This window comes from Sebastes umbrosus, chromosome 21 (genome assembly GCF_015220745.1).
Source record: "Sebastes umbrosus isolate fSebUmb1 chromosome 21, fSebUmb1.pri, whole genome shotgun sequence".
Lineage (NCBI taxonomy): Eukaryota > Metazoa > Chordata > Actinopteri > Perciformes > Sebastidae > Sebastes > Sebastes umbrosus.
This window is the reverse complement of record NC_051289.1, coordinates 10,510,335-10,536,465: the sequence shown is the minus strand read 5'-3', so window position 1 is coordinate 10,536,465 and position 26,131 is coordinate 10,510,335. Positions and strand designations below refer to the sequence as shown.

Sequence of the window (26,131 nt, the reverse complement as noted above, 5' to 3'; positions counted from 1 at the left end):
CTCTTTTCAGTTTGACCTGGTGTGTGACACGAGTGGCTTGATTGAGGCATCACAGTCCATCTACATGGCAGGTGCTCTGGTTGGAGCGTTGGTGTTTGGGACAATTTCTGACAGATACGGATAATGCATTCAATTTAACTTCCTGTCCAATGTACATGATAGTTCTTATTCTTTGTAAGACATAAGGAGATTTTGGTTTCATAGTAGTCGTTGCCAGCATGCAGAACGTTTTCTAGCATGTAGGGCAGCCTATGTGGAACTGCATCATGTTTTCTCCATTTTAAGGTCCTCCTGGAGGCCACTGTATCATGTTTTCTCCACTGGAAGCACACCCTAGAGGTCACATTATCACATTTTCTGTACTGGATGGGCAACCACGAGGGCACTTTATCATCCCCTTTATCATTCATGTATCCCCCCCAAGTGAAATGCATATCACCAACTTAAAGAAAGGTCCCCTCAGAGTTGAAATATAAAGCTGGGATATCAAGACCTTAAAGTTTTACATTTAACAAAAAGTCAGTTTAAGACATGGCAAAAAAAGAAAAACTTACATCTGTAAACAAACCCTTAAAGGGACATCTACCCAAAAATGTACCCACTTCTATGACAAGCAAACAGTGAAAGATAAACAGTATATAGATTTACTTTGTGTCCTTTAAAACAAAACAAATGTTCTTTCTCCTGTTTTTGTAGGTTTGGTCGACCCTTTGCAATCCTACTCTGCCTCTTTCTCCTACTATTGTTGGATGTGGGTGCTGCTTGGTCAGTGTACCTTTTGGTCATTTGATTTTCCTTTCACAAAAAGATATTAAAATACAAAAAATGATTTTCATTGTAAAGTACAAAAATTTAAATTCAAATACAAGGCGTTTTTCTTTATCAGGGTCAAAAAGGGATGAACTAAATTTAAAAACGGGTTAATTTTCATATTTTATTTCTAAGAGCAAAAAATAAAAATCACTAGAAGACAGAAATGAAAAAAACATCTGTTTTTTTTATATTCTACAACCGAAAGTTGCGTAAGAGCCGTATGAAGATGGTGCTGTGCATCAGAGAAAAAAGAGGACGGTGCTGCTGTATAACTGACGGAGATGGACATGGATCAGTACGTAGTTTTCGAAACAATAAAAGAGTGTGACTCAGGGAAGAAGACACGACTGCAGAAAAACTAACTTCGGTAAAATTGTGTTGGGCTCACCATACAAAGATGGTGGCAAGAGACCACATGAACTCAGTCACATGATCCTTGACCCATGGACTCAGCTCAGTAGCCAATGGCTACTGTAGCATGATGACTCATTAACACATACTTGTGAAATTCACCCAGGACAAAACCAAAGGACACTCCTTTGTTCTTCCTCTTTCCTCTTTCCTCTTTCCCTTTGGCCCTGCGGGAGGTGAGATGCTGCTCCCCTCACCTACACCCAGCTCTCCCTTCAGACCAGAAGCTGTAGAAACAGCTCTGCTCTGGATATGTCTTGTTCGAAAACAGACATAAACACAAGGAACTTCTAAAACAGAAGACGCGAGTGCCTGCCTTTTTGACCAGCTAACTTCAAGCAACAAGAGCTAGGAAGTTAGCACCAAGCTACCAAGCTGCAGAAACTGGACTGGACCAGTTTCCCTCCAAACTGCACAACTGGATTTGAGCACAGCAAGGACAATCTTTGACCCTGGAACCACCTTCTCCAGCCTGCTTTCTCCAACTCCTCCAAATTGGAATTGCAACCTTTTCCTCCATGGATTGGTAATGTACTGGGCTTACTTTAGCATAAGCAATTGCACATGGCTGAGCAAGACTGTTCAACTTAACTTCTGTGAATGTACCTGTATTGATATGTTTAATGTTATTCATTGAGTTTGATTGTTGTGATATTATTTGTAGTTAAGATATTTGCGTAGCTGGCTTCGTCTCATCTGATGCATTATCTGACACACATTAAGATCACATACGTAAACTGTGAATTAGGTTTAAACATAAACATACACATTCAGATAATCTCAACCCCCACATCACACCCCCCCTTGTCCCTCCTGAGCACATGTGCTCCGAAGAACAAAGAGGCCATGTGGTAACATGTTGGCGGCCATCTTTGATCCAGCCATCTTTGTAGTTTTACATTGCTCACCATATTGTCTGTAGGCACATGCAGACATCTTGAGACAAGTAGCCATCTTGTCTTTGTTTCTCCCCCCCCCCCCCCCCCCCCCCACCCCCCCCCTCTCTCTCTTTCTCTCTCTCTCTCTCTCTCTCTCTCTCTCTCTCTCTCTCTCTCTCTCTCTCTCACACACACACACATGCTCACACACTGTTTGGCTTGTTTAATTTAGTTATTTAATTAGATTAATATTGTGTTTTAAACCTTTATTATCTTGTAAATAAATGTTTGTGGATTATACATGCTGGTCTGTTTAATATTGTACAAGAGTGAATAATGCCAACCGCTGCTGTGTCAAGAACTCCACAATCCTTCAAGATTTTTCTTGATTTTTGGTTATAGTTATTAATTTAATTATTAATCAAAGTTCCAAATTGATAGTTTAGTATATTTAATGAGACTTATTTTTGAGAGTGCATTAATGTGCTATCATTTTTCTCTTTGTTTCAAAGAGTGGTGCCCCGAGGATGATTTAATATCCATTAAATCATATTATTCAATAAAATAATAATTATAAATTGTATGATTATTATTTACTTTTGAAAGCCATTTTGATGTCTTTTGAGCTTATTTTGAGCTTAATTTGGTGCCCTGTTATTATTAACATATATTGATAATTTATTAATATTAATTTTATTAATATTGATAATTATCTTTAATATTTTCGAATAACTAGACCAGCTCCTATATGCGTCCCCAACATTATGGTGCCCCGTTTGAGGCATATTATTATTGTTGGCAAATTGTTCATAATTGTACAGTATTAATTTTCAGCATAATTTTTGGTCAAAACCAAAAATGTCATATTACACTTCTAAACCAACCAAAAGTGTTTTCATTCTACACCATTAGTCTTCCACAGGAGTAGACGTCCAGCTGTACTTTTAAACAAGTACATTGTGGTTAGAATTGTTTATTGAGTGATTTTGATTAATAACACTTTAAGCCTTTATAGTGTTACATTTAAGAACTTGCTATTGCTGCTAATTCAAGTTAACCTACGGAAAATATCCTTTTGCATAATTTTGGTGAATTTTATTAGGAGAAATATTCAATAACTTCATTGTTATAAAGTGTAGTGCTAACACACATCAATGGTCTCTTCCTGGTTATAGTGTGATGTTGCCTGCTGCATGATGCGGTTCAGCTGATGCACATAGCAGTGGACGTAATGCGCATTTTCATAGACATGGATCTTATGCTGAGCTCCAGTGGTGCGTCTTATTTCACAGTTGGTGGACAAATATGTGCACAAGCACTGAAAAAGTTTTTCATATGTCGCCTTTAAAGATAGGCAGGGGGGAACCTGTTTTTATTCTAAATCAAACCCTCCAGGTATTTATTCTTTTATATCACATTATACTGTTTACTTTTGACTTAAAGAGAGACATTATACATAGATACTGATTAAAGCCAGAACTTTCTCTGTCCCACGCTGCACTCTGAGAACATCCAGCTACCAATATGAGCAACTTCGGGGAGATCCTGAAGGAGATCGGGGAGTTTGGTTTGTTTCAGAAATGTTTAGTGGCTGCATTATGCATCCCCTCTATTTTTACAGCTTTTGATATATTTGGTCAGATGTTTACAGGCATCAACTTCCCACATCACTGTAACACTGACTGGATCTTGGAGCGTGGGCCAAACCTGACAGATGAGAAACAAAGAAATCTCACCCTCCCGGTGAACCAGGCTGGGAGGTATGAAAGCTGTGAAATGTTCACACCTGTGGATTGGGATTTGGAAACAATTGAAGCGTATAGGATTAACACTACAACTGGATGCATAAACGGATTAGATTTTGAGGCACCCAAAGGTGCCTCCAGCATTGTTACAGAGGTAAGAGATAGTTGTTTATAGGTTTGCACTTTTTTTACTATTAACTATTGTGGCAGCAGGTCTGGTCCTTGCTGCTGGTCGGCAGTGTTGCCAGATGTACGATAATTATCATATTTATACGATAATTTTGCTCTCTTTACCATCAATTACGACCGAAAGTGCCATAATGTATGATAATTTGACCATTTTGTGACGCTTACAAGTTGGTTTTAGTCTGTGCTGTCTCATTTTAATTAATTTCTGAATGAATTTGTACGTTGTTTAGGAATCTCTTCTCATGATCTTTTTCCAGCCAATCACGCTTGGTGTAGGCTATGATGTTGAAGAATATGACTCGTGAGCATGGCTACTCAACGCTCATTTGAAAAGAGTTTGCGCGAGAGATAACGTTGAATGCACCAGTAAGCCCAGTTATTTATTTAATTAGCTTAGCTTATGGCCTTAAATGTTTTCATGCTGAATATGAAAAGGCTTCCAGTCGTGCTATCTTGTAATTTAATTTGGTAATATAAAAAACATGTCAGACTTATGGACACATACCCTCTTCCACGCATCAAGGCTACGTCGTGTCAAAAACTGTTTAAATACATGTAAAATTACCCATTTAGGCCTATTTGTTCTCGTGGCTATGACTCGTGCAATAATTTTCCTTAAAATATGATAATTTGAAGCCTCTGGTACGATAGTTTCCCATCTGGCAATGCTGCTGGTCAGCAATAGTGTTTAACATATTGATACAAATCACAACATAAAATGATACACAAGAGGAAACAACACATTTTAAAACTTCATGACATTAAAGTGGCAGTAGGCAGTATATTTTTGGCATCATTGGGCAAGAAATTAAATAATAACCTTTCAGCATATTGTAATTCAAGTGTTCTGAGAGAAAACTATACTTTTGCACCTCATCATGGCTCTGTTTTCAGGCTTTAGAAAATCTAGCCCGTGACGGGAGACTTTGACCAATCACAGGTCATTTCATTGAGAGAGCGTTCCTATTGGCTGTGTTCCGGTCATGTGACTGGAACTTGGCAACTTGGAACTTTTTTTAATCATACGTATTTGCTCCAATCTTGCCTACTTCAGCTTTAAGTACTCAATACTACAATTACAACAAATTAGAATGATTTGCATCCACTCAAGCTCACTTTGTTATAGGGACAAGATTTGAGAGTGCAAAATGATGGAATCACCACTACTGTTATAATTTGTTTTTAACCGATATTCACAACTGAAATTGCATTTTCAGTTCTTAAAAAGTTGATCAGTTCTTAGTTAGGTGTTTTTTTTTTCTTCTTCTTTCACCATCCTTCCTGTTATCAGTTCAACCTGGTGTGTGACAGGAGCAGTTTGATTCAGGCTTCACAGTCCATCTACATGTTCGGTCTTCTGATTGGAGCGCTGGTGTTGGGGCCGATGGCTGACAGGTGCACATTCACTCCCTCCTTTATTGTGCTTGATACTTGTGATTCTGAACTGGTTGCTTTTTACTTTTACATCAACTGAGTATCAATAGAAGTTAATTTTAACAATTCAAAGATTTATACATGCAGTGTATCTTGTCTTATGGGATCTCAATGTTCTTCTCTTCTCTTTGTAGGTTTGGTCGACGCTTTGTGGTCCTGCTGTCACTCCTTCTCCTGCTGTTGTTTAGTGTCGGTGCTGGTTTCTCACCCAACGTCTATGTTTATGTGCTTCTGAAATTTTTAAGTGGCTTCTCCATTTCAGGCCTTATGGTTAATCCATTTGTTTTAGGTAGGTAAAACGTCTTCATTTGTTCTTCAGGAAGAATGTGCCATTTTAAGAGCATTATTGTTATTAAAAAGAGTGATGACATTCGAATTAGATTTCTTTAAATTGCTAATATAGTGGTTGCATTGCTTTGCTCTCTGCCATAGTATCTTTGTCATACAACCACCGAGGGCCGCCAAAGTCAGACATTTTTAAATTCTACACATAGCATCTTTAAGCGATTGATAGATTTGACTGACAGAGGCACTAACACAAACTTTGAAAAGGAAATGGCTTGGGTTAGTGCAGTTGATTGAATGATATATTTAAGTGACATGCTCATTTACTTTACAGTTTGGGCATGGACATGGATCAAATCAAAACTAAAAACATCAAGGGCCTGATCATAATGTACGTGTCGACATTCTCAGCTGAAACCCATCACAAACTGAAAGTCAACTGACTTTCATTTTAATTTTACAAATAACATCACATTTTGTGTTAAGTTAGGCTGTGGTTTGCTGTCTTGTCGCAGCCCCACAGAGGGAAGAAATTCGGTTTTGCAGTTTACTTTATAATCAGCAAAACAAAGTGCGGTAACACTTCATTTTACAGATCCGCAGATTTCATGGTAATAATTAGCAAGTAACCTTATAATAAAGTAATTAATATACATAATAAAGTGAATATTGGGGCAATTTACATTACAGAAGCATACTACTGTACATTTAACAAAATATTGTCAAAATTAAATTAGTAAAAAAAATGTAAACAGCTGTAAGTATGAAGTTACATGCAAACTTTCTATACAGCTAACTTCATGGTATGGCATAAATTATGCTATTTATGTTGCATTATTGCTTTGAAGGTGGAGAGTGGACTGATTCCTCCAAGTTTGCTTTCTGCGCCATTATCTGCCACACTTTCTGCCCTGTTGGACTGATACTGTTGTCTGGCATTGCTTATTTGATCCACAACTGGAGGATCCTGCAGATTGTGCTCTTCAGCCCTCTTGTCGTTGTCCTGGGAATCTTTTACTGGTCAGCAAGCCTCTCAGACCACTTAATGCTTTGGATGCTAATCTCCATTTTAGCTATAGAAAAAGTGTAAGCTATAGTTTGTGATCAACCTATTTGTCAATTAGGATTCTTCCAGAGTCAGCTCGCTGGCTCATCACCCAGGGCAGGAAGGAGGAGGCCATAAAAGAGATCCGGAGGGCAGCCAAGGTGAACGGGAGGACGGTCCCGGAAGATCTGCTAGATAATGTGAGCTGCTTCAAACACACTTTCAACCCAAATCAAACACAATAATGCTCTGAAATACATTTACACTAACTTAAAAAATGCCACCTGCATTGTTTAGCTGGAGGCTGAGGGTACACCCAAAAGAGGAAGCATGTTGGACATCTTCAGGATATCGTATCTGAGAAAACGTTCATTGATAATGAGCTACGTGTGGTGGGTATTCATTTCAACCACAACCTGCTGCCACATCTACATGTATACCTTTAAGAAAGAGATATACTTGCTTTTAACTACATGTTCACGTGCACATGATGGCTGCCTAGGCTATCCTGTGTCCGTTTGGAGCGTTGGTTGTGCACAGCCTCAGAAATGAACGCTACGTGTCCGCAAGACATGTAGAGTGTGAATACAATCTTTCTAAAATACTGAGAGTTGCTAGTTGTCTTAGAGATTATAGACTCTGTGATGAATCAAATCTCTTTACTTCATGCAGCATGGAGAGAAGACCCATATGGTTGTTCTTTGACTAGACCGTCAGAGTGCTTTGCTGTATCTACAGTATCATCAGGTAAACCGAAAGTTGCTGACCTCATGACAAGGTTGATTCAATCAGGCATTCACCTTGAGGACTTCCTCAGTACAGCTGACTGTCAGCTGACTCTCAACTTGAACACAGAGAATCACATAGGCATCCCCAAATCAATACATTGGTTATTAAATCTAAATGGTCATTTTTCCACAACGGTAGGGGCAGTATGGTGATGTTACATGACATGCGTGATTTAGGTGCCTTATGTACCATCTACCCCAAGCGCCCAGAAAGTGTGTCGGGCTTCGAAGCTAATTTCCGTAGTGGCCAAACGGTGAAATTACAACTTCTGTGTCTGTCACATGATGCCATTGGGCCCAAAAAGATTTTTTCCCCTGGACTTACATTGGGAAAGAAATGTCTGTAAATCAGCGGATAATTTTTTTTTTAGGTAAATCCACTTCCTGGTAAGAACACTTGAACAGTCCTTATTTAAATCATTAGGTCTTAAAAATTGTAAAATGTACCAAGATCCAAATCCAGAGTTATTTTTCTTCCTCTGTTCATGTGAATGAGTACCAGACCGAGGCATCATGCGCTGCTGAGCAACTCTAATAGGAATGAATGGGAGCCCGCCTCCAACACTGTATCCAGTTCTCTTTATACATCCATGGATCCACTCCATCCGTTCTTACCTTCTACAATTAAGGGTCAATAGGATCTCGGATTTGGTCTCTGCCTACCTATCTTTTCAAACCTTTTATTGAAAAAATGCTGCAACTGTCGCAAATTCGTACCACTACTGGTATAGTAGTAGTAGTAGTACTAGTTTTGATGTGAAATATTTGCACCCAAGTATTTTGCATTTCCGTGTCGTTTATTCGTCACGCCCATAGAGTTATTTTTCTTCCTCCATTCATATGAATGAGTCCCAGTGGGAGACAGGGTTAAAAGAAACTACAGTGCTTGCTTTATGGGCCCAATGGATGCGAAAGATCGTTGGAAGATCGTCGGAAGATTCGGGTACTTTATCACTCGGTAGTTGAGCCATTTTGGCTTTCATGCGCCTCTGAGCAACTTTTATAGGAATGGAGCCTGTTCACTTTATGATGATCTATGATGGAGCCGCTGTCACTTATTCTTCCGTGATCTCAGAATTAACAATACAGTAACCTCCTCGAGTGTCGGCATGATTATTGTTTATATGCAAGTCCGGATATTCTATACGGTCTGAGTTCTCTGATGTGCCCTCTGGTGGAATCCTCCAGTAACACATTAGCACATAGGCAAGCATGTGAACAACTCTGTTCATGACGCAGCCGGTTGTCTACGTGAACGCATGGTTAAAAAGCTAGTATATCTCTTGCCTCATAGTTGCACTGAAGATATCTCTGCCACTCTGTTAATAGGTTTGGAACAAGTCTGGTGTACTATGGACTGAGCCTGAATGTTGACAATTTTGGCTTGGATATCTACCTCACACAGTTTGTCTTTGGCGCAGTAGAATTTCCTGCATGTCTGGGAAGTTTGCCTCTTATCCAGCAATTTGGGAGGAAAATATGTCTAGCAGGGGTCCTGTTGTTTGGAGGCGCTGCTTGTCTTGGGATACTTATTATTCCAAAAGGTAATTTGTTGTATCTTGAACATTTACATCTTGAGTACAAGGACAAATCCCATCAAAGACATTTTAAGAAAAGCAGTATTCTATGCCTTTTGATCCTTGCTACATCCATTCACATAATGTATGTATCACAGATGTGTTTTTGTCATATTTATTATTTGTCCATCAGACCTTCCTGTGGTGGTAACAGTCATAGCTGTACTGGGAAAATTTGCCGCCTCTGCCTCTTTCTCCATAGTCAATGTTTATACTGCAGAACTATACCCTACCACTCTAAGGTAAGGAAGTAAAACATATAATCTGTTATTATACTTTACAGTATGTTGGCAGAAAATGCAGTTTTTGCTATTGTTACATGCTATGAGATTGCTGATAAGTCTATTGTCTACTGTATACTGGTAGGCAGAATGGTGTAGGTCTAAACTCCGTGTGTGCTCGTGTGGCGGGCATCCTCGCTCCGCTGATCAGACTTCTTGACGTCTACCATTACACCATCCCCATGCTGATATATGGCATCGTACCTATTGCTGCTGGAGGTCTCTGTTTGCTACTGCCTGAAACCCTCAATGTTGAACTCGAGGACCACGCTGAACTCATGTGAGCTGATGAATCCTTTCACAACTTATTTCGCTAACAAGAAACTCAAAGCAATTCTATATAATGATCTTTTCATTTTTAATTACAGAAAATCCGAGAATACTGACTGAGATACGATCCTTCACTAAATAGGAAAAATCAGGAAAGACCACAAAAATGTAATTTGTAGGGACGTCAATGTTTTCACTATTTTTTTATATCAGAAAAATAGTTTCCTCAACCGATAACTGGGAACAAGGATTTATCAGAATGAAGCTACCTAAATACAAAGCATCAATGGAACCATGTTGAACTTATTAAACATGATTTTATTGTTTATTTTTGTTACAGTCTGTTTATATATATATATATGGTCCTTGATCAGAACAGAGTTCGGCACCTGACAGTCAACCAAGTCCAAAAGGGCATGCCTGACTTCACATTTATTGCTGTTTGTCTGAAGCTTTATGTGAGTAGATGTTAGTTTTATGTATTTCATCTAGTTGATTTGCTTCAAATAATTGATTCTTCCATATTTGACAGTAGTGCCGTATCCGCTGCAGAATGGTACCAAACGGCTACACGATATAAACCACTGAATAAAACTTGATCATTTGATTAAAATGAACAAAGAAAAACATAGATAGATCTTGCTATCATAACATGTAGGTATAAAAACACTACAACAGCCAGGCTTATATGTGTAGATATATAATGTATGTGTGCTTATTACGCAGTGTTTGTGTTATCTGATCTCAATCAATGCTTTGAAGATTAAACTTGAAACACATTTTTGCTCTTTGACTTTTGACTGTATCAGACTCTCCTGTTTTAGGTGCTATACCAAATATATGTTAGTGTTGGTAGTCTGAGTGCATTTGTTTACAGAAATTACTTTAAGTTGAGGTATGTAGAGTTATGTGTCGTCCTTATCTGTGTTATTGCTCATTTTTATATTTTGTCGGGACGGACTTTTACATTTGTTGGAGGCTTGACAACTGTTGCTCCCTCCTAAAACGTAAGAGCTATATTCAGCACCATATCACATTCATATGGGTTAAATATTAATTAGTAGATACAGTGGATTAACCTTGTACATTGATAGCATTCAAAGCTCAGCACATTCATCTCCCACACTGCACTTTGATGAAGAACCTCTGCAAATTCAGCCGCATTTCAATATGAGCAACTTCGGGCAGATCCTAAAGGAGATTGGGGAGTTTGGTTTGTTTCAGAAACGGTTAGTGGCTGCATTATGCATCCCCAGCATGTTTGTAGCTTTCGACGTGATTGGTCAGGCGTTAACAGGAATGAAATTTCCACATCACTGTAACACTGATTAGATTTTGGAGCGTGGGCCAAATCTGACAGATGAGAGACAAAGAAATCTCACCCATCCGGTCGAAAAGGATGGAAGCATAGATAGCTGTAAAATGTTCACACCTGTGGATTTGGATTTGGAGACCATTGAAGCGTATGGGATTAACACTACAACTGAATGCATAGATGGATGGGACTATGAGACACCCATAGATACTTCCAGCATTGTGACAGAGGTAAGCAAGCACATACCTTAGGGTCCCTACTATATTCTAGACCCTCAGGGTCCAAATTGTTGCTCACACAGTCCCTCAGTTTTTTGTATTATTACTTACTATGGCCCTGCTTTCTTTCTTTGATCCATTCCTGTCCATTCTCCTCCTTTCATAATCCTTTTGTCTTTTCAGTTTGACCTGGTGTGTGACAAGAGTGGCTTGATTGAGGCATCACAGTCCATCTACATGGCAGGTGCTCTGGTTGGATCGCTGGTGTTTGGGACAATTTCTGACAGGTACGGATAATGCATTCACTCTCACTTCCTGTCCAATGTAAATGATAGTTCTTATTCTTTGTAAGACATAAGAAGATTTTGGTTTCAGAGTAGTCGTTGCCAGCATGCAGAACATTTTCTAGCATGTAGGGCAGCCTATGTGGAACTGCATCATGTTTTCTCCATTTTAATGTCCTCCTGGAGACCACTGCATCTTGTTTTCTCCACTGAAAGCGCACCCTAGAGGGCACTTCATCATGTTTTCTCCACGAGACGGGCAGCCTATAAGGCACTTTATCCCGTTTTTTCAACTGGAAGGGCACCCTAGAGGGCACATTATCACGTTTCCTCTACTGGATGGGCAACCAAGAGGACACTTTATTATCCCCTTTATCATTCATGTATCCCCCCAAAGTGCATATCACCAACTTAAAGAAAGGTCTCCTCAGAGTTGAAATATAAAGCTGTGAAATCAAGACCTTAAAGTTTTACTTTTAACAAAAAGTCAGTTTAAGACATGGCAAAAAAATAAAAGGTAACTTCTGTACACAAACCCTCAAATGGACATCTACCCAAAAATGAAACCAATTCTATAACAAGCAAACAGTGAAAGATAAACAGTATATCGATTTACTTTGTGTCCTTTAAAACAAAGCAATTGTTGTTTCTCCTGTTTTTGTAGGTTTGGTCGACGCTTTGCAATCCTACTCTCCCTCTTTCTCCTACTATTGTTGGATGTGGGTGCTGCTTTCTCACCAAACATCTACAGTATATTTACATGGTCTTAAACTTTTTCTGTGGGACTTCAGCATGTGTCATTATAATGAACACATCTGTAATGGGTAGGTACAGTGTTTGTCTGTGTCTATGGACACTCAGATTGTATGAAGTAGTTGAAGTGGCAAAAATTGGACTACTGAAAGTTGTTGTTACCACTGAAATAATATAACTCAATATGTGCAATCCTCATCTGCCTTACAGCTATGGAGTGGACTGATCCTTCTAAGGCTGCTCTTTGTTCAATGGTCATCGTATTGTTCATTCCTGTTGGACTGATCTTATTGGCTGGCATTGCCTATTTAATCAACAACTGGAGAATCCTGCAGCTGGTGCTCTTCAGCCCTCTTCTCCTTGTCGTGGGAATCTTTTACTGGTCAGCACACTTTGACAAGTTCATAAAGTGCTACTCGCCAAAAACAGAGAGGTTTTAATTATAACATCTAAATCATAGTTTGTGATATTGAACATGTGCTCCAATAGGTTTTTCCCAGAGTTAGCTCGCTGGCTGATGACCCAGGACAGGAAGGAGGAGGCACAAAGGGAGCTCCGGAGGGCAGCCAGGGTGAACGGGAGGACGGTCTCGGTAGATCTGCTAGACAAGGTGATCTGCATCAAACACACTTTCAAACACACCATCCTCCTGTAGCCTTCAACCGCTCTACATGTAATTAAATATTAACACTCGTAAATTAGAAAAGGGGCACCACCTTTTTCTTTTATAGAAAACAGAGGAAATTATTTTTAATATTAGTATTGATCATTGATCAGTCTCAAATCTGAAGTGTAAATTCTGAATTCATTGATCCAAGCTCTGCTCTGAAATACACACACAGACCACGACGTAATGATAAAGTAAAACATTTATTTACCATAAATTGTGATAATTGAATAAATTAAGTGATGAATATACAATAATTAACACTGGTAATTAATGGATGAATGAAATGAAAATCCAATGACACAAGCAACTGATTGGAATTGTATGATTATTCTCTCTAGAAGCTATAAAAGTTGCAATTAGTAATTTGGAAGATTAAAAGATTTAGAAAATACGCCTGACAAACAACTCTTGAACAAAGTCAGCTACGGAAAATTCTTACTTCCATTGCGGTGTTGGTTCTGGTGGGTTCAAGCTGTTTTCTTTGCACACTTTCTGTGCGGATCTCCTCCTGTCGGTTCAGTGGAGAGGAGACCTCAATACCCGGCCCTCAGATACCAAAGCTGGGAAGTCTTTAAATTTCTTGCCATAACAGTGAAAGTTGGATCTTTGAGTTGATTGGCTGATAGTTCGTCGAGAAATACAAAAACTTGATGTCAGACGATCTTCTGAAAGTTTTGAGAATATATTTATTCATAATTTATTTCGCGGATAAACCTTGAAATGCCGGCCAAACATTTGTCATTTAAATCACGCGAGATAAACAAAAGATCTTAAAAATGCTGTCCTTTAGAAGTCACTTGACTAAGAAAAATTAACATGAAGTAGAAAATAAACACTTAATGGAAATGTGTGTATTAAACAGAGAGGTTTGGAGGAAGTTCTCTGAGAGATCTCAGAGGATCCCCAGAACCCCTCCTACTGGAGCAAACTTCTGAAGCGATCTGCTGTCGGTGACTCTGTGTCACCTTTTCTTTAACCCCCTCAAGGAGGTAGAGGTCGAAATCCTCTCAGATTCACATCGATTCATTATTGAATAAAACCGTTACACAGCAAAATCACAATTGCCTCCTCACTAATTTAGAGTTCCTTCCTTTGCACGAAACAGACACATATCAAAAAGCTATATAACCACTAATATTCTGATCAAACATTAGTATCAAAATTGAATTCTAAGTTCAAGTTATTACTCATTCTCAACAACTTTAAACTTAAGGTATTACATCTATTGATCATCACTGATTAAAACATTAAAAATGTATTACAATACCATTAATGATTATACAACAAAGACGTCAAAACTTAGTCCAACACATGATGACTTCTAAAAAAATTTATTATTGGTCAACATACAATGTGCACATTACCACAGATGAAAACTAGGTGGGGATGTCGCTCCATCGCAGCTTCATAGTTGAGGTTGTTCATAGTTGAGGAGGGGGGGTTAATTTGGTAAATGGGAAAGGGTTACCAATGTTCCTTTGAAGTCAGAAAGGGTTAACAATTCTTGTTGACTTAAGTGGGAAGAGGATTCTCCCAGAGTAATACAATTTTATTATCTTACCTGGATAATGTCAAAATTGACGCTCGATGGACGATTCACGGCCCCTTAACAAAACAAATTGTTCCTTCTTCCGAACCTTCCCATCTGTTAGTGACCAAATCTTCCCGGACAGAAGAATGTGTTTTTCTCTTCCCAGTAGATGCAAAACGAGATAAAATGCTTCTCAGAGTAGCACGCACCAATCTCGCTACACTCTTGATGACATGTACATTTTCAAAAACGTACTTTTTACGTGTTTAGCTTGAGATGGAGGGTACATCCGAAAGAAGAAACATGTTGGACATCTTCCGGATACCGAGAAAATGTACTCTCATCATGGGCTTTAACTGGTGTGTCTTCTTTAATTGAGATAATTGTCTATGCCACTGTCTTTCTCAGTAAGTGAATCATTATACATGAGAAACAAGAATAATGTTTAGCAATGATATTTAATACAATGTTAATAGTACACCTACAATAATCCTGTTTTTATGTATTAGGATAACTGAATATATCTTTCCAACTCTCCAACTGATACTAGGTTCTCAGCAAATGTTCTGTATTATGGACTGAGCCTGAATGTTGGCAGTTTTGGCCTGAATATCTACCTCACACAGTTCATCTTTGGTCTTGTCAAAATTCCTGCAAACCTGAGTACTTTGGCTGCAATTCAACACTTTGGAAGGAGAATATGTCAAGCAGGCTTCCTGTTCATTGGGGGTGCTGCTTGCCTCGTGGTCCTTGCTGTCCCAAATGGTATCTTCGAAACCTTGGACATGTTTTTAGTATCTGAAAACATTTGTCATAAAGGTGTCAATTTTTCAATGTTAAGCATTTTCTGTTATACTATTTACCCATCAGATCTTCCTGTGGTGGTAACAACATTAGCCGTACTGGGGAAGTTTGCTGCTGCTGCCTCTTTCGCCGTAGCCTACGTTTACACTCCAGAATTATACCCAACCATTTTAAGGTAATGTCACTCTTTCTGCTGCTGCTCATGATTACATTAAACATGTTGTTAACACTGATATCTCTGTGAATATTTTGTCTGTCAGTTTGTTCTTTATTTATTGGTATTCATTAAAACCTGCATACCCAATATTTATTTAATTAGTAATTATCTTGAAAAAGCTGTGAAAAAGACTGCTTTATTTGACAGCGCACATAATAATTACTGTGAAAATATTGTGAACAATGGACCATTTTATTTTACAGCACGCATACCCCGTACCTACATTGTAACTACAGTGAAAAAGAGATGAACATGAGAACACTTCATTTTACAGCCCATTTATATAACATGTAACAAGATGGGAACATCGGACATGATATTATTAATAATAAGTTCTCCATATATAAAAACTGTGAACACTTTAATTTCCCAATATTATACACAGAAACAATATTTCTGTGCTCTGTAATCATTAAAGGAACTGTTTGTAAGAATCAGAAATTGGTTGTAACAGCGACACCTGTGGCCGTTAAGTCAACGAAAGTCAGTGTCCTGTTGCTCGCGCTCGCCGGTGTGCACGCGATACGTGAATGTGAGCGAGCACCTGTCAAAACAGTGAGGCGACACACATCAGCTAAAACCACAATGTCACTCTATATTTCAGCTGTTTGGCAGTAATGGTAGCTGACCAGACGAAGGTCTCTCCATGAATCAATACTGATCCTAGTGTTGTTTTTTCCTGCTTCAGCCTCCCGACCGCGGCCGGAGGAAACAGGGGAGACATCGGCACTCGGTCAGAGACGATAACGTTTCTCGCTGCAGAGCCCCGTCACTTCACAAGGCACGGGAAACCTCTGTTGGTCTGGAGGATCTGCAGCATTTATTTCTGCCCAAACGTCCACTGTACATCCAATAGATATTTTCAGAGCTAAACGAACTCTTCTGCAGTGTGTAGTGTGCGCGCATGCACATGAGGTGGAGTGAGCTGTGACTGAAGGCAGGCAGGCAGGCAGAGGAGCAGAGACTCCGGCCCTGGAGACCAAAGCTACGGTCTCCCCCGCGTCCTCCGACCGCGACCAACACTGTTTTGCAAGACGGGCTTCACTAGATATAACTTTGTGGTTTTGGTGCTTCCGTGTAGTTTGTGTTGGAGTCTTGTCTGAACAGCGTAGCCACACGCGAGCGCGCATGGGACACCGACCCGGATTGATTTATACATGTAAGAAGTTACAAACAGTCCCTTTAAATAGACACAACAAATATTTAAGTGTAATCTTTTTTTTAAACATTAATTTATTATTGACTAATTTTCCTTATATCTTGTCTTCTTCACCCTTTAATTATATATTTATATTGGTATAGGTACCAACCAAGTATTTTATTGATATCTTATATATACATATCAAGTACACTGTAATTTATGGGCTGTTACTGAATCATCTCAATCAGTGTGCGATTCCTGATGAGTCCATTGTGCGTTCTTGCAGGCATAATGGTTTCGGTGTAAACTCCATGTGTGCGCGTGTTTCGGGTATCCTCGCTCCACTGATCAGCCTCCTGGACGTCTACCATTACACCATCCCCATGCTGATATACGGCATCGTCCCCATTGTTGCTGGAGGTTTCTCTTTGCTACTGCCTGAAACCCTCAATGTTGAACTTCAGGACCACACTGAGCTTAAGTGAGCTGAGTATAAATGCTGTATTTGTAAAAAATATACATATATTCAAAATAGACTAACTGTATTGAGTGTAAATAATTCAATATAATAATCCTTTTTTCTGTTTTTAATTTTAGAAAACCAGCGAATGGACCTACGGGGAACAGATACATTACTGAAGAAATTATTGAAGAGCACAAACTTTAATTTATACTAAAATCATAATCAGAAGTTTGTAGTTTCTCTTTTTCCTTATTTATAATCAGGTATGGTAGCTGTCAACCACAATTTATCTACAATTTAGGAAGCAGAAATTAAGCTGATCAGTAATTTTGAAGTGTCAAACAATCAAGGATTTTATTTCATTTAAAAGTCATAATTTGTTAAAGACCAGTTTAGTACATTTTGTAGCTTGAAGTTTATTGGAATTTCAATGTTAATATATTGCATATATATATCTATATAGATCTATACATAGATCTATATCTATATCTATATCTCTCTCTATATATAGATATAGAGAGATATATAGCTAGATATCTCTCTATATCTATATATATACTGTATATATAATATGTGTGTATGTATCTGTATATGTATAGATATTTGTATTCATATTTGTAAATGTATGCGCATATATATACATACAAAGTCTGTTAAATACTTATTTTGCTCCTAAAGTAGTTTTAGCTAATTTAATAATTGAATAATGTACATATATTACATTTTACAAGATTAAACTAGAAACATATTTATGCTCCCTGACTTTTGACTCTGCCCGACTTTTTTCTCCTGTTTTAGCCTCTATATTGAATATCTGTTAGTGTTGGTAGGTTGAGTCTAGGTGAGTAGAGTTATGTATTGTCACTATCAGAGTTATTGCTCATTTTATTATATTGTCCATTCCAACTTGTACAGTTAGTAGAGCATGACCTTTGGTCCCTACTAAAACATGAGAGCTATATCTAAAACCATATCACACTCATATAATGAGCTTGGTTAAATATTAATTAGTAGATTCATTATTTTAACCTCATAATATTGTAAATTGACTGATAGCATTCAAAGCTCTGCTCCTTCATCTCCCACACTACACTTTGATGAGGAACCTCTGCAAATTCAGCCGCATATCAATATGAGCAACTTTGGGCAGATCCTAAAGGAGATTGGGGAGTTTGGATTATTTCAGAAATGGTTATTGGTTGCATTATGCATTCCCTGCATATTTGCAGCTTTCGACATGATTGGTCAGGTGTTTACAGGAATGAGCTTTCCACATCACTGTAACACTGACTGGATCTTGGCGCTTGGGCCAAATCTGACAGATGAGAGACAAAAAAATCTCACCCTCCCGGTAAAGGATGGACGTTTTGAAAGCTGTAAAATGTTCACACCTGTGAATTTGGATTTGGAGACCATTGAAGCGTATGGGATTAACACTACAACTGGATGCATAGATGGATGGGACTATGACGCACCCATAGGTGCTTCCAGCCTTGTGACAGAGGTAAGCAAATGGATATAAATGATTAATGATTAAAAGATTAAATATTATTAAATTGTTTGCGGTTTGTGGGCTGGTAGTTTGAGACCGCTTCCTGACAAGGAAGTCCAATCCTGAGTCCAATCCTGTGTTGAGCCCATAATTACTGACTATGCCCCTGTTCTCAGTTCTTCCTTTGATTTTTTTAATTATCTTTTTGTCCTTTCACCTTCCTTTCCCATTTTCAGTTTGATCTGGTGTGTGACAAAAGTGGTTTGATTGAGGCATCACAGTCTATCTCCATGGCAGGTGTTCTGGTTGGGGCGCTGATGTATGGGGCAATTTCTGACAAGTAAGTATATACAGTATAAAACATCCACTTCCTTTCACAAGTTTCTATGATTTTGCTTTCATAGCAAAGAGCCATTCTTCTTCAACGTTCTAACATATGATGTTCATTTAAAGGTATAATATCCACGAATTTCCTAAAAAACAATGTATGAACTGATACTAAAGTAATCGCTCCCAATCATCACTTACTCCCCACTAGAAGTGTGTGGCAGTGTTTGTTTCTGCAGAAACCCTGCATGCCTCTGCCTGTATTTTCTCTTTTCTTCTGATTTCGCTTTACTCTGGACATTTCTGGGCGTCTGCAAACAGCCTTTGGGCCCCACGTGTGGGTGTAACCCCCAGCCAATAACAGCATGCAGGGTGTGCAGCCCGTTCATGTTGTCAAATATCGCTGCTTTGTCTTTGCCAGTCCCCCTTTAGCTCTGTCCGATACAAAATGGCCGTATTTCACGGATGATAACGGGTTGTGTTATGTGCATGTTGTTCCAGTGATCCCCGGCTCGAGTGCTGCTATGATCTATGTGTTTCAGTAGTTTGACCAAGAGCAGCGCTGAGCCACACACATAGACTCCGGCTGCATTCATTAAAAATCCGGCAACTCGGTTCCTTCCCGCAGGGTTATGCGGAGTTGTGCCGAGTTAATTGTGTATTTATCTGTGCTTTAGAACTAAACTGCCGGGAAACATTTCGAAAATAATGTTTTATTTCTCAGATTTACTGCTTTGTTCTCACTAACGCCGCTCTCTCTCTTCAGTCACTCTATAGCTCGCTCAACCATCGCTGCTCTCTCTCTCCCTCGCTCGCTCGTTGAGCCTTACATGTTAAACCTTTAAAGAGTTAGTGGAGCCGATAGTGGAAAAATCGTTCAAAAAGTGATACAAGCGCCAAATTTGGCATGATGATTCCAGAGAGGACACTGAGCAAATATAAACGATTGGCCACTTGAAAATCAAAGATGGCGGCCGTTTTTCACGATGGCCTCCAAATTGACCTAATTGTTTCTCTCATAGAAATTCATCCACTTGGTCGATTTGAGTGATCTTGGTGTCAAATGATATGTTCTCTAGCATGCTGGATCTAATTTTGATAGTTTTAACACTTTTTAACGGCAATATGGCAGCCATTTTGTGTCTGTTTAGTGTCTGCTTCCTCATGAGAGCATGGGGTGTCACAGCATCCAGGGACTTCCTATTGTTGTTGATGGCTTTGTCCCCTTATGCCGCAATGACTGTGCAAGATATTTCAGCTTCACACACACTTTCTCGGCGGTAAAATAAAACAGCTGGGTCTTGATGCTTGATTCCCTGGCCGCCATATTGCAGTTAAAAATGATTAAAACTATCAAAATTAGATCCAGCATGCTAGAAAAACATATAATTTGACACCAAGATCACTCAAATTGACCAACTGGATGAATTTCTGTGAGATAAATCATTATCAGCAGGTCAATTTGGTGGCCATCTTGAAAAATGGCCGCGATCTTGGATTTTCAAGTGGCCAGTCGTTTATATTTGCTAAGTGACCCCTCGGCAATCATCATGCCAAATTTGGTGCTTGTATCACTATTTGCACGATTTGACTGAAAAATTGATGTTATCCGCTCCATTAAGTTGGACGCTTACATGCTCTTCTTCTTTCTTTATAGGTTTGGTCGACGCTCTGCGATCCTGCTTTCACTCCTTCTCTCTCTGTTGTTTGGTGTGGGTGCTGCTTTCTCACCAAACGTCTATGTTTATATGGTTCTCAAATTTTTCTCTGGGACTTCAGTTGTTGTCATTCAGATGAACGCAGCTGTGATGGGTAGGTCCACTTTTTGTCTTGTTTTATTATCATTATCAGTCACGTTTTTTTGATGGAAGTAAATGGTGGTACAACAACTACTTTGGACAGATGATAAACCAGAAAATAACACTATTCTGCAATTTTTCATAACTTGCCATTACCCACACAATTTACCGCAGGCGATGATCTGACTGGGCACATACCTGTTCACTTAAACTAGCTTTTATTTACTGCTCAATGAATTTGTATGCACTGTCAATTTTTAACATTATATTTATATAGCTGACACTTTTGTGAGCAATGTTGGACGCAAAGGACAGCAGGTCATCCAGTGTCAGCCAGACACACAGAGATGTGTGCTGCAACCTGGGTTTCAGACTGTGGAACAGACAGAATTAGTGGGATGTCATCAGCACTTGACTTGGTAAGAAGGAAGTGTCTGGAAAGTGAGTTAACGTGGATGCTGGACATCAGTTTCATCAGCTACAAACTAAACACTGTTGTTACCACTGAAATAAAATAACTCAATATGTCCAATACTCATCTGTTTTACAGCTTTGGAGTGGACTGATCCTTCTAAGGCTGCTCTTTGCACAGCGTTCATCATGATACTAGTTGCTGTTGGACTGATGTTATTGTCTGGCATTACCTATTTAATCCACAACTGGAGGATCCTGCAGCTGGTGCTCTTCAGCCCTCTTCTCCTTTTCCTGGGGACCAATTACTGGTCAGCAGCCTCTTATACTATAATATTTTGAAAAGTTCATAAAGTGCTACTCGCCAAAAACAGAGAGGTTATAAGTAGAACATCCAAATCATAGTTTGTGATTTTGAACCTGTGTTCCAATAGGTTTCTCCCAGAGTCAGCTCGCTGGCTGATGACTCAGGGCAGGAAGGAGGACGCACAAAAGGAGCTCCGGAGGGCAGCCAGGGTGAACGGGAGGACGGTCCCAGAAGATCTGCTAGACAAGGTGATCTGCATCAAACACACTTTGACTTCAACCAAAACATAATAATCGTCTTGATGACACGTACATTTTCAAAAACTTACTTTTTACTTGTTTAGCTTGAGATGGAGGGCACATCCGAAAAAAGAAACATGTTGGACATCTTCCGGATACCGTATTTGAGAAAACGTACTCTCATCATGGGCTTTAACTGGTGTGTCTTCTTTAATTGAGATAATTGTCCATGCCACTGTCTTTCGCAGTCAGCGAATCATTATACATGAGATACATGAATAATGTTTAGCAATGATAGATAGTATGAGTAATAGATACAGTGTTGATAGGACAAATTAGTCACAATAATCCTGTTTTTAACTAGGGAAACTGAATGTATCTTTCCAACTCTCCAACTGATACTAGGTTCTCAGCAAGTCTTCTGTATTATGGACTGAGCCTGAATGTTGGAGGTTTTGGGCTGAATATCTACCTCACACAGTTCATCTTTGGTCTTGTCGAAATTCCTGCAGACCTGAGTACTTTGGCTGCAATTCAACACTTTGGAAGGAGAATATGTCAAGCAGGCTTCCTGTTCATTGGGGGTGCTGCTTGCCTCGTGGTCCTTGCTGTCCCAAATGGTATCTTCGAAACCTTGTACATGTTTTTAGTACCTGAAAACATTTGTCATAAAGGTGTCAATGTGTCAATGTTAAACATTTTCTGTTATACTATTTACCCATCAGATCTTCCTGTGGTGGTAACAACATTAGCCGTACTGGGGAAGTTTGCTGCTACCGCCTCTTTCACCACAGCCTACGTTTACACTCCAGAATTATACCCAACCATTTTAAGGTAATGTCACTCTTTCTGCTGCTGCTCATGATTACATTACACATGTTGTTAACACTGATATCTCTGTGAATATTTTGTTTGTCAGTTTGTTCTTTATTTATTGGTATTCATTAAAAACTGCATATCCTATATTTACTGAATTAGTAATTATCTTGAAAAGGGCTGAAAAAGACTGCTTTATTTTACAGCATACATAGTAATTACTGTGAAAATATTGTGAACAATGGACCATTTTATTTGACAGCATGCATACCCCGAACCTACACTGTATCTACAGTGAAAAAGGAATAATGACGAGAACACATTTTACAGCCTGTTTATGTAACATGTAACATGACGGGAACATCGGACACAATATTATTAATAATAAGTTCTCCATATATAAAAACTATTTACACTTTAATTTCTCAATATTATACACAGTAACAATATTTATATGCTCTGTAATTATTAAATAGACACTCAGTATTTCTAAAATATTTAGGTGAAATCTTTTTTTAAAACATGAAGTTATTATTGACTTATTTTCCTTATATCTTGTCTTCTTCACCCTTTAATTATATATTTATATTGGTATAGGTAACAACCAAGTATTTTATTGATATCTCATATATCCATATCAAGTACACTGTAATTTATGGGCTGTGATCTAAAGCGTTACCGAATCATGTCAATCCGTGTGCGATTCCTGATGAGTCCATTGTTTGTTCTTGCAGGCAGAATGGTTTCGGTCTAAACTCCATGTGTGCTCGTGTGTCCGCCATCCTCGCTCCACTGATCAGCCTCCTGGACGTCTACCATTACACCATCCCCATGCTGATATACGGCATCATCCCCTTTGCTGCTGGAGGTTTCTGTTTGCTACTGCCTGAAACCCTCAATGTTGAACTTCAGGACCACACTGAGCTTAAGTGAGCTGAGTATAAATGCTGTATTTGAAAAAAAATACATGTTTTCAAAATAGACTGCATTGAGTGTAAATAATTCAATATAATAATCCTTTTTTCTGTTTTTAATTTTAGAAAACCAGCAAATGGACCTACGGGGAACAGTTACATTGCTGAAGAAATAATTGAAGAGCACAAACTTTAATTTGTTTCATAATCAATCGTTCATTGTTCATTTTTTTCCTTATTTATATGAAAAACAATGACATGAAAGATAAAGCTACTGGAAAGTCAGTTCATGTCAAACACACGACTTGAAGACAGGACAGCTAAGGTGAAAGCAAAGTTTACTGGGTCTTTGATCGTAACAGCCCGTTCTCACTCTCGCTCTACATGGCCATAGTGGTGCCATGCCATTGATCCAACGGCCCATTATTCTGAAACCCCAATAGTCCGATAAATCTCCCAACAGCCTTTTATCCCGAACACAAGCACATGGCTAATTGTTACGCGTATTAATAAATAATGTCATCTGACCTTCCCGGTTGCAATTTAGTACCATGGCGAAGGCATGACCCGCCCTACTCTGCCTCTCATTGGCTTACCCTGATATTCCTACCCTTACCCTACCTAATGCCACTCGTCATGCCTAAACCTAACCAACCCAACCAACGTAGCCCTTCAAGGCAATGAGACAGGAAGGTCTAATGATGGCATTCTGCATAATAATTAGCAATATTCTTGTGGTTGTTGCACGGAGAGTGTATATTTTCAGAGCAATGGGCTTTCGAAACAATGGGCAGTCCCTACCATAGTTATGGCGGGAGTAAAGGAGGAAGTCAATTTATGTAGTATTAGTAAGGGATAATGTACAGCAAGCCAGTCATTGTTGTGAAATAAACCCTGACAGGGCGATGTGGCACCTTGATGCGAAGCGGAGTTCCAGAATTTCACAACAATGTCTCCCTTGCTGTACATTATTCCGCTTATTACATGGCTACTTACTTAAGAAATCAATAATTTTACACAAAAACGGTCATCCAGAGTTCGACATCAGAACTGCGCCCATAGCAACAGTCTGCTATAAAGAAATAACAGACCATAGAACGCCGTGATTGACCAATCAGAATATAGTATTCAACAATGCCGTGTTATAAAGAGCGATAATGTCTGCGTAAAAACACAGGGCTTTCACCCAGGAGACCGGCATTCGTGTCCAGTGGGAAACCAAAAATCAACGTTGACTTATTTTAAATGAGGCACGTTGCTTATGTAACGTAGCCTCCTTAACTTTATGTAGGTCACGTCACGTTAAGTAATGTTACATTATTATGTCGCGTACGTAACATTGCCTACTTAACTATGAAACAATCATACTTATTTTAACCCAAACCACGATCTTTTCCTAAACCTAACCAAGTTGTTTTGTTGCCTAAACCTAACCAAGTTTTTTCCTGTGTAAACAGAGGTTTATTTTGAAAGGACAGTGTATGCATGTAACGAGTAGAAATTGACACGTGCAAAACTGACGCGTAGGGCCATTGACCAAACTGCCATATTTGACGAGATGAGAGTGAGAATGTGTTGATCGTAACAGGTTTCGACACCTGACAGACAGTCAGTACAGGCAACCAAGTCCAAAAGGGCATGCCTGATGCCACGTTTATTGCTGTTTGTTTGAAGCCGTACGTGTGGAGGTGTTAGTCTGGGCTGCATGTAGGCTATATACTGTTTGAACATATGGTTTTTGTTCTTTTTGATTTTTTTTTTCACTATGAAGCCCTTTGTATGAGATAGCATATGCGACATCTACCATTACACCATCCCCATTCTGACATACGGTATTGTCCCATTGCTGCTGGAGGTTTCTGTTTGCTACTGCCTGAAACTCTCAATGTTGAACTTCAGGACCACACAGAACTCAGGCAACGTTGCGTCAAGTGATCAACACAGCCGTGTAATAAATCATTATAACGAATATGATCTTAGTGATATGGCTTACATACTGGGCTTAATTATGAGAAGGAACTGAGGAGCAAGTATATGTATTGCAGAAAACCTGAGAATGGAAGTGCTGAGGAGAAAACAATGAGTAGTACACAATTGTACATTAAATGGACATTAATTTTCACAGTTTCTCTTATCAAGTAGCAGCAAATAGTGTAATTGAACAAATGGATAAATACTTAAGTGCAATATGATTTTAAGGATACAAAGAAAAAAAGGCACTCAGTGACATCAGTCAGAAGTTGTGGATCGGCTGCCACACTAGATTGCAACGTGTTTCATGATTTTAAGGATAAAAGACACTAATATTTAAACACAGTAACTCTATTCAATAATCCTCCTTATGCTTTTCATTTTAGAAAACCAGGGAATGGGCCTATAGGGAACTATCCATGCTGAACAAATTAATGAAGAGCGGAAAACTGTTATGACCATGCACCTGTGACTTTTAATTGTTGCATGTACCCCTCCCACCCCCCCACCCCGACCCCAAGAAAATAAAACATTAAAATATATATGAGCAATTTTATTTTATTCTCACAATTGGTTGACATTTGTTTTTATTGCATTGTATTTTAGAACTGAAAGGTTGTAATAAGTTGATTCACATCCACAATTTGTTGTGTTCAAAGTCAAATAATTCGAATGCTTAACCCAACATGTACTTCAATTACTATTACATTTCACTGTAATGCCTCATACAGTCATATGCATAT

At 38.9% G+C, this 26,131-nt stretch overlaps 2 protein-coding genes and 1 pseudogene across 2 annotated transcripts; all 3 read left to right on the top strand.

The window, feature by feature from the left end:
- Positions 1–3,424: 3,424 nt before the first annotated feature.
- On the top strand, positions 3,425–9,730 carry LOC119480574 (solute carrier family 22 member 13-like). Its single transcript, XM_037756961.1, has 9 exons — positions 3,425–4,001; positions 5,328–5,431; positions 5,605–5,759; positions 6,604–6,775; positions 6,880–7,000; positions 7,098–7,192; positions 8,918–9,132; positions 9,299–9,407; positions 9,532–9,730. Exons 1-9 carry the CDS (start codon positions 3,627–3,629, stop codon positions 9,728–9,730), a joined length of 1,545 nt encoding a protein of 514 aa, XP_037612889.1. The 5' UTR covers positions 3,425–3,626.
- A 981-nt stretch (positions 9,731–10,711) lies between these two features.
- Positions 10,712–17,487, top strand: LOC119480573 (annotated as a pseudogene).
- Positions 17,488–17,852: 365 nt separating this feature from the next.
- LOC119480575 (solute carrier family 22 member 13-like) lies at positions 17,853–23,436 on the top strand. The gene is made up of 9 exons (XM_037756962.1): positions 17,853–18,616; positions 18,841–18,944; positions 20,589–20,743; positions 21,281–21,452; positions 21,576–21,696; positions 21,792–21,886; positions 22,093–22,307; positions 22,413–22,521; positions 23,238–23,436. The coding sequence occupies exons 1-9, from the start codon at positions 18,245–18,247 to the stop codon at positions 23,434–23,436; spliced, it is 1,542 nt and encodes a 513-aa protein (XP_037612890.1). The 5' UTR covers positions 17,853–18,244.
- The last annotated feature ends 2,695 nt before the right edge of the window (positions 23,437–26,131 follow it).